General features: G+C 36.9%; 1 protein-coding gene across 4 annotated transcripts in view; it reads left to right on the top strand.

Moving 5' to 3' along the window:
* AHNAK2 (AHNAK nucleoprotein 2) overlaps window positions 1–12,063 on the top strand; it is a 98,319-nt gene that overhangs the window by 61,560 nt on the left and 24,696 nt on the right. For all 4 annotated transcript variants that reach the window (XM_087871768.1, XM_087871763.1, XM_087871764.1 and 1 more), the window contains exons 2-6: window positions 4,546–4,613; window positions 5,643–5,738; window positions 7,353–7,415; window positions 10,019–10,160; window positions 10,787–10,968. In XM_087871768.1, coding sequence (XP_087727894.1) covers window positions 4,546–4,613; window positions 5,643–5,738; window positions 7,353–7,415; window positions 10,019–10,160; window positions 10,787–10,968 — 551 coding nt within the window. The remainder of the gene's footprint in view (window positions 1–4,545; window positions 4,614–5,642; window positions 5,739–7,352; window positions 7,416–10,018; window positions 10,161–10,786; window positions 10,969–12,063) is intronic.

The raw sequence follows: 12,063 nt of genomic DNA, 5'->3' as shown, positions 1-12,063 counted from the left end.
ATTCTATCTCCCAAGGTCCCTTCCAACTCTGTTATTCATTGCTACTCCATTCTACAATGTAATATATCCAAATGAAAGGTAACATTAAAGATTGCACATGTATGCTTTTCTAAGATTTTTTTTTTTTTTAAAGAAAGAAATTAGCATATTTGTATTCATAAGAATACATGTCCATCCTGATTCTGGAAGGTCCTATACTAAGTTTGGAATTTGGCTTCTTCATGCCAACTGACAGGGAGAGGCAGCAGTTATGTACCTTTATGAGGATTGCAGTTTTTAATCTGTGCCCCATTGCTTTTAGTGGGTGTACAGTTAAGCCAAATGAAATAATTGCTCATTTTAAGGAAAAGACGTAATTTTCCTTACTCTTATTTGGACTGCCCCCTCCTTAGGCTTAACCTTTGAAGATTGTACTCCATAAGGGAAAAGGATATATCGTTTCCTTGACCCTGGATGGTAGATACCTAGGTTCAGAAGTGAGGATTTTGAAATTATTTTCCCATCTTGTCACTACATCTGGTTGTAAGAGTTGTTTACAAGGTTTGTAATAGATCTAGCAATCCAGAAAATTTCAGGCAGCCAATGAATAACAGCAAACATTGATCTAAAATTAAATAACCATACTGATTACCTAAAACTTGGGTGAACAACTCCATTCTCCTGATGACTACAAAATTGTTGGAAGAAATGTCCATCTGGGTTCAGTTCCAAGTGGGGAGAAAGACACTGGAAACATGGAGACTGCTTGGAAATATGGTTTAATGGTGGAGAGGATCACATGGGGTTTTTGGGTCCTGGGCAAAAAAAGAGCACATGGAGTGGAGAGAGGGATATATTGATTCACTCTCTTGGGCCCTGCCTTAAGAGTTTCCTGTTCCTGTACAAGAAATGTAGAGCCTGGTGGTACAATGGACTAAACTACTGTTAAAGTAGTATTTAGCTGCCAGCTGCCTGCAATTACTGCGAGTTCAATTCTCATCAGGCTCAAGGTTGACTCAACCTTCCATCCTTCCAAGGTAGGTAAAATGAGGACCCGGTTTGTGGGGGAAATAAACTGACTTTGTATAAAATAGAACACCGCTTAGGGGGGGCCAAAAGCCCTACTAAACAGGTATATACAAAAGTATGAAGGCTATTGCTTAAAAGCATTGTAAGCCGCCCTGAGTCTCCGGAGAAGGGTGGCACATAAATAAAAAAAATTAAATGTATCCCATTGGCTGTCAGACTCCCAGGGGGCAGGGCTCTTAGCTAACTTTGTAGGCTGTCTGTGTCCCAGGCCTGGTTGAATCTGGGTGATGATGTAATGAAGGGGCTTTGGGCAATTCCTATTATGGCTTAATGGCTTTGTCCTGGTTTGGATCTTGAGTGAGCTAATCCTATCATGTCCTGAGGGCCATGTCTTTTGTGTTGTATATAAGCTGGCCCAGCCTTTGTCTTGTAGATAGGTTGGCACCAAAATATGTGCTGGGGGTGGGGTGGGGCAGGGAGCTGAGGATCTGAGTTTATGTCTTTAGAAACATGTTTCTCCTTTAGGGAAAATATAATATTCTTAATATTTCCTAGAATATTTCATTTTCCTAGGAGAGGGGTGGATGCTAACTTCCTACAGATCTAAAATTAAATAACCATACTGATTATCTAACACTTGGGTGAACAACTCCATTCTCCTGATGACTACAACAGGGGTGGGTTCTACTTACCTCTGCTACCAGTTCGCAACGGGAGCGCACGCACGTGCTTCTGCACATGCGCAGATTGTTCATGATGATATCCAGGCGGGTGGGCAGAGCCTCCCGCCACCGTTACTACCAGTTCACAAAGAACGGGAGCAACCCACCACTGGACTATAATATAATGCAACAGTACTAGTTGATCAAACTATAATCAGGCCAATTTCAATCTATACTTCATAATCTTAAAGAACCATAAAGAGAGAGGTCATTATGATTTAATTAAGTTAACATTAACTTCAACAAGTTTTTAGAGTGAACTTTTAGGGGTTGGGGACCTCTGCTGTAGGTTGTAGAGAGATAAAAATCTGGGTCAGGTTGTATAGTTGTAGATACAAGTGCCAGGCAAATACTAAAATGGATTTCTACAACCACCTACAGCAAACAAGATCTACAAATCTGTAAGATATGAAATATGATCCTGGCTGTTGAAATTCCCCTCAAAATGAGTAATCAAGCATTTAGACATTTACTAACAGCTGGTTTTCGAAGGTACTAATAACAAGCTTTTGAAAATCAGAAGTAAAACAAATCCAAGTTTGAGTATTTTACTACTTAAGTTAAGATTTGGACAAAAATCTCTAGACTATTTTTTGTTCTGCAAAGATTTGTAGTGTTTTCATTCTTTCATAAATCTTTCACAACTGGCGTTTTGTTTCAGCTTCTTTTTCACAAATATGATGGAATTAGTCACTGCAACTGTTCCCAATGGCCACTGGACTGCTTTCAAAACAAAGGAATAATTTTGCAAGAAAAGTGTAGGAGTAAAGACAGATCAGAACATTTTAGATCATAAGACTATAAAGCATAGTTTCAAAGAGAGAAACTGGAGCTTTTTTAAAAGCTGAAACAAAGCTGATTGGTTCATTTTTATGGGGCACACATAAGCAACTCATGGGCTGTGTATGTAGCCACCAGCATCCCTTTTGAAACCACTACAATAACCTTCAGTAGATGAGGGCAGTAATAAGTAAAGCTTATTTTAGAAAGGTGTGGCTTTGAAAAAAACAGACATGTTTTCCTTTTCTCTGAGGTAAATCAGTATTATTTCCTCCTTTTGTTTTGAAGAGTTTTAAAAAGCAAAATGGTATCCTAAGCTTTAGGCATTCAATTTTATCTCATTTTTATGATTGTTTGTTCATCCACAAACTAGAGAAAACATGCAGAGCATGGCTTCTAGAATTCTTTCCAACTGCCTCATCAACTATGGGCATAGGAGGTGTCTACATTTAAATTGGTGTAATATTTTGTCTTCTGCTTCTGTGTGTGTGTGTGTGTGTGTGTGTGTGTGTGTGTGTGTGTGTGTGTGTGTATACAGACAGATAGATTCATTTCTGCTCTTTTCTTGCATTGTGTCTGTGGGTGCTTCTATGTGTATACACACACACACACACACACACACACCTAGTTTGGGTAACAAAATGTCTGCAAGAAAACAAGCTCAGAGAGTGCCAAGGACCCCACATTTCAACCCTGAGCCTCAAAACCTCTCCTTTGTTAATAGGCCTAGACCTCCTAGTCTTCTTAGGCGGTTAAGACACCTGGCATCTTAACCACTAAACCAAACTGGCTGTCTATTAATAGAGAAAGATGGAGCTTTGGTGACTTGCATGTTCCTCACTGCTTCCTATGAGTAGTAGAACTAGAATAAATTGTTCCAAATCTATATATATAAAAGCAAAAAACACTCATGCAGCATCACAAAATCTCCAGAACCGTAAAGCCTACAAACTTGAAATTTGGCACGTATGTTCCTCTTGGCTTCTAGGTGCTCACTTAGAAAGGATTTTTCGAAACGACCATCAGAGCATTAGTATTTCTTATATTATTATTAACACACTCTGATGCTAAGGAGTTAGACATTCTACTCCCCCTCCCCACCTGAAAATAACTCTGTTCCAACTGCCACTTGGGCTTGGCCAGCGCGTGACTCATCCGGCCTGCAGGCTGGGAGTTTGGAGAGGATCAATGGAGCCAGCCGGAGGGAGAGAAGGGGATAAGATAGGAGAAACCTCTGTGGGACAAGCCTGAGGGAGAGAAGGGGATAGGAGAGGATCAATGGGGCCAGCTGAGGGAGAGAAGGGGATAAGATAGGAGAGGCCTCTGTGGAGCAAGCCTGAGGAGAGAAGGGGAGATGAGAGGCCGATCGTAACTACTCATTAATTTTCAAGCTGTAAATGTCGATTTATCAAGCCTGATCACATAGTTTCATAGCGGAGCACGGGTGTTCAGCTAGTACAAAAATATATACAAAAATATAATATTTAGTTATTATATTTACATCCTGTCACAATCAAATATAGAATCTCAGGTTGCAGAATGAATTCAGTTTGTTTGAACATATAGTTTTAATTATACTGTACTAGACTTAACTATGATTGTTTCTTATAAAAAACAGAAAACAGCAGGATGATTTTTTAAAACAAACTTGGCCTGTTATTAATTTTTTGAAAATAATCCTTACATGCGTCCTACTGAAAATGCAAGTCATCATTTATTGCCCAAATTTTGAATAAGGAATTCAGTAATATGTATAGTCTAATCAATCCAAGCCAAGAGAGATCTGTAAGATGAGTCTTCTCGATTTTGCTACTTCATAATGTTTTTTTATGTCCCATGAGCTATTGATTGAAGACATCTTTTAAATGAAAAATCATTAATGCACATCCATTAAAAATCCATTGGAGGGCAGAACTAGATGTCCTAACAGATACTACTAGATCAGCAATAATACTTAAAATTTAATTTTACATCAAGCTATGCATCGCTATGATGGATGGAACAATTTTGATGCTTTTTCATCCTATAATTCCAGCATCAGGTAGACAGCTGAGACCCGACGATACAGAGGCCGATGGTGAGGCCGATGCAGAAGATGATTCTGTAAGTAATCCAGATTGCTCTATTAGTTTTAATTGGGGATTGCAAAGCTTCATTTCCTTTACCATAGAACATCACAGCAAGAAATCAAGCTTCATCTAATCAAATAAGAAGCCAAATTAAACCATTCTTCTTCCTGAATTTAATCAAAATCTGCTCTTGAAAGCCTCTGCACAACTTGGCCCAAACAAAGTTATTTGTTTGAAACAAAGGTTTAATGCTGTGTTAAGTATTAAATATACAGTTAAGCATATTCAATTATACCATTATTATATCATATAATATGGTAGAATCATAATGGATTTGATTTTAACACAACATTAATTGAAAATATTCAGAAATCATTATCAAGTTTTATTAACTTGAACCTGAACAACTTTAGTCACAAGTTAAACTAAACTAGAGCCTTCTAAAACAAAAAATCCATGGCACATGTTAGTAGAGTATCTAAAGGAAATACAGGATACATTTAATGATCACTTCTTCAGAAAGTGTCTGAACTTACAATGGTACTGGACAGGTAGTACTTATGTCCAGTTCTCATATTTATGTTGGTTGCAGTATCCCTGCAGGCATGCAATCACAATGCCACAATGTCCTAACATCATATGATCACTATTTGCAACCATTTAGCTAACTTCTTATAAATTAAGGTTAATGGGAAAGCTGGCAGGAGGTCATAAATGAAAGCCATGTGATGTTCTTGCTTAATGACCCATGGTGATTCACTTAATGACAATGGGAAGTACCAGAATTTCAGTCATTAAGTGACATTATGGTTTTATAGCCACATCACTTACCAATAGAAATTCCAGTCCCAATTATCATTGTTGTGAGGACTACTTGTATTATATCCATTTGGCTAATTTAATAAGAATTTGGCATTATTCAGTATCCTGCTGGATCAAATTAAAGAAAGGTATAATCCACCTTTTTTTCCCCACAATAATAATTTTTTTAAGGCCATGAAATTAATAGGAAAACAAATTCAGGAAATAAGAGTAAGCTAATGGTATTTCTCCATTTTTATAGATCAGTGAAGTGACAACCGAAAGTGTAAGACCTAGGCCACAAGGCTCTTCTCCAGTGTATGAATATTGCATAGAAGATGAATATTTTAACAAAAAGGTAAGACTCAAAATGAAAGAATTCATAGCATACGTTTCAGTTACGACAACAAGCTGTAAGCCTTTGGAGCCATTGACATTAGCCCCTTAAAGTTAAAGACAAAATTAATATTGATTGGCTAAAGGGACACCCATTTTTTCCTGCCCTGTATATTCTGCAAGAATATCCTGGGGGAAATGCTGTGCCATTACGTATTATCACTTGCATATGATGCAGTGATTCAGAAATGAAAAGGAAAGCTGCAAGGTTGCTTAACGTAATGAAAAAATAGCTTTTTTTTTCCATTTTAAACTAAATTTAGAGGGTTGTCTCTTTTTAAAGGAAAAGTAATTCTTATCCAAAGTACAACAGTTTTTGTGGTCCAGCCACAGGGAAAGATAGAAGGTGCTGAAACTCCCAGCTTTGAATGTGAAAAGGCAGATGACTGTACTTATACATCAAATTCCCAGCATGAAAAGCAGGAATTAAGTAAGCATTGTGTGTACACTTGCACATAGTTGCTGATGGTAAAAGCACTCTCTGGGCAATTTACAATGTCAGCATTATTTACATATTGTCCCCAACAATCTAGATCCTTATTTTACCAACTTCGGAAGGATGGAAGGGGCTCAATTACTCATTACTCCAGGCTGTTGGCAGAGTTAGCCTGCAATACTGCATTCTAATCACTGTACCACCTGGCTCCTACATGATGTGCATTTGCACCCAGAGTTGCCAGCAGAGAGTGATGGGCAAGAGAGCATAGTATGTACATTTACATGTAGCGCTTGTTGGCCCAGAGAGTGGTGAATGTGCATTGTATTAAATGTTCTGTTGAAGTCAGCTGGGGCAGCCATGAAGCATGATAGTCTATGAAGTTGGAGGAGCACAGAGAATGGTATTCTCTGTAACAAAAGTTGAGGCAAGAGTCTACTCTTGTCATCAGTATAAACCTCCATAGGAGGCTATGGCAGTTTTGTTTAAGGCTAGCTTCATGTAAACTGCAGAAGGCAGTTAACTGTAAAAAAAAAAAGGCAGTTAACTTTGTCAGGTCCTAGAAATATCTAAAGCCTGCTCATATGTTACCTGCTACTACTTCAGCCTACTCAGGTGGGGCATCCATGTTGGCAAATGATGATCCTGGAAAAGCTATCCTTGTATCTGAGGAAGTGCAGGACATCTGTATACATGGTCACGAATGTTTCTGACCACGACCAAATCGGGTTCCGACCAAAAACTTCACCCAAAAAATTATTTTGTGGCCGATTTCCCCTTCTGCACCATTTTTTTTTTTTTGTAAGTGCGAAATTTCCAAAATTAGGTTCAGGTCACGACCAAATTGGGTTGTGACCAAAGTTATGGAATTAATTATGGTTCTACTGCACTTCACAGTCCACTCCACCATTCTCCTTGGAGGCCAGTTCTGCTATTTGTGGCATGATATCATTCTTACCACCCCCTCTTGCTAGGCTGATTTCTGTCCAATGCTCTGATGACATTTTATCCAAACATTGTCAGTGGAACTATGCTACCATCTAAGATATATGGATTTCTGAGGCATCTTCCTTTAGTCCATACCCCCTTCACAGTTGATGTCATACAACTAAGCATTAAAGATTGCATGTTTATTTCCAGCTTCAGCAAGATATAGAGAACAGACAAAGAAGAGACTCCACCTTCAAAATGAGTGATTCACAGGTGAGATTAAGTACATGTTAAGCTTCAGGTGTGACTTTCAATATAGGAAAGCACTGTGCTAGAATTCTTGAAAATCCTGGGTCTCATTAGATGACAATTTATTTTTTTACTTGCATTAGATAGGTACAGATGTTTAAAAATGTGAACTTTTCACTCAGTCACTTTTTGTAATTGAACTGAACTTCTGAAACTGACATGTCACTACACTATTACATAATCACACTAATATTCTATCACTCCAGCATAATTTTAAAATAAGCAAGTTGTATGAATTCTGTACCCACTATAACATTCTGCATTTTGTTAATGCTTCTGCACACACAGCCCTGAACACATTCACAGCAAATGATTGGCCCAATCAGCACTGATAGCACTACTGCAACTAGAATTGGTCCTTTACATCAAATAAGTGATTGGAACTATCCAAACTGGCAAACAACTGATTTGCTACAGATGCAGTCCTGTTCCAAGAAGGGATATCATTTCTGATAAATGCCAATAATCCTGCTGGAAATTATGCATAGATGCCCTTTGATAATTCACTACACTACTATTATACAAGTAGGCTTCGATTTACAACCATTTGTTTACTGACCATTCGAAGTTACAATGGCACTGAAAAAAGTGAGTTATGACCGTTTTTCATATTTATGACTATCGCAGCATCCCCACGGTCATGCAATAAAAATCTGGGTGCTTGGCAACTGACTCATATTTATGATGGTTGCAGTGTGCCAGAATCATGTGATCACCTTTTTTGACTTTTGACAAGCAAAGTCAATGGGGAAGCCAGATTTACTTAACAACCATGTTACTAATTTAAAAACTGATTCATTTAACAACTGTGGCAAGAAAGGTCATAAAATGGTGGAAAACCACTTAACAATTGTCACACTTAGCAACAGAAATTTGGGTCTCTATTGTCATAAGTTGAGGACTACCTGTAGTTGACATATATCATTGAGAAACATTTCTGTTTCTGTTCTGTTTTAAAGGAGACAAATATTGAACATAATTTTTCCCCAAACCTATCTAGAGACCAATTGGTAGCATAAGAGCTCTTTAATTCAAGTTGGTAAACTAGCTGACCCTTGAACAGTTAAACAAGTCCTTTTAAATCCTTTTAAACCCTTTTAAATTTGGGCTCTCCAATCACATTTTATATCTTAGCATGTGTGACTAAGTCCAGTAGACCACTTGTAGTTTTCTGGCACTGATCTATTTGAAATAATGCAGGACTGGGAATCAAATTCTGTGGGAAGATTAGTATGCATATTTTTCGACAATGTTTATTCAAGTTACTTTGATACCTGATTTATTTATAATTGAATACCAATGTAAATAAACAGGATTTGCAAGTGGCTGAAGTCAAATTATAGCCACTGATGTCCTAAATAAATTCATTTTACTAAATGAAAATGAATGAGTGAGTGAGTGAGGGAGGGAAGGAAGGAAGGAAGGAAGGAAGGAAGAATTAAAGTACTATGATTATAAAATTAGGTTCTGTAGAAGACAAAACCCCATCTTGAAGAAGTCATTAATGTTCTGTTTTTAAGTAGACAATTATATTACCCTAGTATTTTTCAAAATTAAGTACTAGAAATTAAGGAATGTGAGAAATAAGTACTAGTTGAAAAAGCAGAATTATGCAACTGCTAAAATGCTCAATGCAGTCTTGTTCTGCTTTAGCAGAAATATTGCACCTAAATTACAGGAAGTAATATTTCTTTGGTCAGGCCATATGTCCCCCACTCACCCCTAAAAAAAGGATATGGAGAAACTGGAGTAGGTTGAGAGAAAAGATACCAGACTGGGAAACAATGGAAAGCTTGGAAGGCAAACTGTATGAGAAATGAATAAAGAAATCAAGGAGTTGGGTATAATTAGCTGGGATGGGGGGGGGAGAAAACTAAGGAGTAATGCAGGTACCTAAAAGCTTATTACATGGAAGAGAAGGCAAATCAATACAATCCTGTTCAATTAATATATTTTATAATTTTATGAGTTGCTGATGACTGTAAATTGTATTGTCATAAGACCCAGAGGAATGAAGATCAGTGTTCTCAGGGTTTTTTCTTTTTCTGAGGAACATGTGGCTTTTGAAAAATATTCATACATATGTATAATATTAAGTGTAGACATTTTAAATGGAAGATTTTATCTGGTTAGATATTTTATCATTGCTGACTGTTTAATTCTCATTTAAAATCACTTGTCTTCCATTCCAAAAATACCAGAGAGCCGGTGTTTATATCTTCCAAAAATCTTTATCTGGCTGTCATGGATCATTAATAAATACAAATACTTTCTTGTCAAATCCTACATTCTGATCTTGTGGTATAGGATTACTCATCCAGCAAGCTGATAATAAATCTAATCTCTAAAGAAACCTTGTTATCTGTTTTATAATTTTGCTTGTTTTTTGGTGCCAGGAAATGTTTGTGGCTTTTTAGTAAATTTAATATGTGCTATTTCTGGCAATGTAGTACAGTCAAGGTTAGGATTATATTAATGACAGTGTGAGTGACATCATGATATAAATGAATAGAAGAATGAACTAATTTAGAGATGAGATTTAATGGCATACCTTTTGGAACGACTAGGAATCTATGGAAGTGACATTACAAACGGAAGTGGAATCTGGTGCAAGTGGATTCAGTGTAGCTGGTGGGGGAGCCGAAGGAATATTTGTGAAGCAAGTGCTCAAGGAGTCCCCAGCATCAAACCTATTTAGTCTAAGAGAAGGTACAGTATTGCTCTTGTATTATATTTTCTCTTAAAACCATTAACTAAGAAAATGGTCATATCTTTAAAGCATACATTACAAAAAGTAATAACCATACAGTACTTTTTAGAAAGTATGCATACCTATTGAATGATGAACATGCTGCAGGGCAGGGACAAAGTAGAACAAGTAGTCCTCGACTTACAACCGGATCAAAGTTATAATGGACCCCCAAAAAGGTACATATGGCTTAAATTTGAAGGTCTGATTATTGCTTCCCCCCCCCGTCATGTGATTGCATCTTAAGCGCTCAGCAACTGTTCTATATGGCCATTTGCAGCATCTTGCAGTCACATGACTGCAGTTTACTGTGCTTTTTTGCCAACTGCAGTGTTCACTTTATGATTGCCACGTTCACTTAATGATCACAACAGAAAAGACTGTAAAATTGGGTATGGTCACTTGATGACCTGCATAATGACCAGTGTAATTTACAACCATAATTCCGGGCTCGGTTATGCTTGTAAATTGAGGACAACCTGTTTATACTTCTAAAAAGTGAATAAAAAGTGGTATACTTTGCAAATTCAGACAAGGAACTGAGGGATTTATCTGATAGTCTGAAAGCCTTGTTTCTGTTTTCTAGGAGATCAACTGTTGAGTGCCACAATCTTTTTTGATAATATCAAATATGAAGATGCACTTAAAATACTACAGTATTCTGAACCATACAAAATACAGTTCAATCTTAAAAGAAAACTTGTTGGGAAAGATGAGCTGGAAGCAATGCATTCTGCAACACAGTCCAAAAAGGAAAAATTAAGTCAGGTAATATATTGTTCTTGAATTATACTATGGATTAAGCTGTACATCATGAAAATCTAGCCGTTAGTGAAGTAATTTTAGAACTTTTTAAAAAGTTTCCCCACTTACCCACATAAAATAAAATTTTGAGGCAAAATTTTGAGGACAGATGGTTCTTCTCTAGAATAAGTACAACAAAAATACAGTGTTTTCCAAAGTTAGGCTGCATGGAGAATTTCTTATATAAATTATTTTAATTGTTTGAATCAATTGTGATTTTCTTCTTAGCACTGTATCCCTAAAATTTAGATGAGAAAAAGTAACTAATCTAAACCCACTCCGTTTGCTCTTGATCTGCTGCTTTTCTGCTCAGGAGTTATTTGTAAGTAAGGAAACTCAAGTCTCAATATAAATTTAACAAAGAAAGAATAATTGTACAAAATAATTTTTTATAAAAACACATTACAGCAATCGTTAGTACTACCTATGGAAAGTAATAGAGTCTGTGATCAGAAATTGAATTTACACAATTCCAGCTGCATAATATGTCCAAAGAATTATTGAAGAATTTTTACAAAGATAAAAGATAAGCATGAAAAAGTATTGAAGAAGGGTTGGAAAGGAATAAAGACGAAGAAAAAAGTGTTACAAGCAGTAGAAAGCTAAGAAAAAAATGGGGGGGGAGAGATAACTTAAAGAAGTGACTTCCAATCTTTTTTTACAATAGTTATAGTAATATCTGGTACCATTTCCCGCTTTCAAAATAACATAATATGTTATTATGTTAACAAAATAACATGTAGGCTAGTGACCCCCAGGGGGAGGGCCTTCTCTGTGGGGGCACCTACCCTCTGGAATCAGTTGCCCCCAGAGATAAGGAGAATCCAAGACCTTAGTGCCTTCCGCCGTGCCCTTAAAACCCACTTTTTCCAGCAAGCCGGGCTGGCTTAAGAAGAAATTTTAAATGTTTTAACTGGTTTGTATTTTTAATTTTGGGCCAAATTTATATTTATTTTAATTGTTTTTTAATATTTGTATTTCATGTTTTTTTTAACTCTGGCTGTACACCGCCCTGAGTCCTCAGGGAGAAGGGCGGTATATAAATTTAAAAATAAAATA

Source organism: Pantherophis guttatus, chromosome 1 (assembly GCF_059756535.1).
Source record: "Pantherophis guttatus breed Tessera chromosome 1, ASM5975653v1, whole genome shotgun sequence".
NCBI lineage: Eukaryota > Metazoa > Chordata > Lepidosauria > Squamata > Colubridae > Pantherophis > Pantherophis guttatus.
Note: the sequence above shows the minus strand (reverse complement) of the source record. Positions and strands in the feature narration are given on the sequence as shown.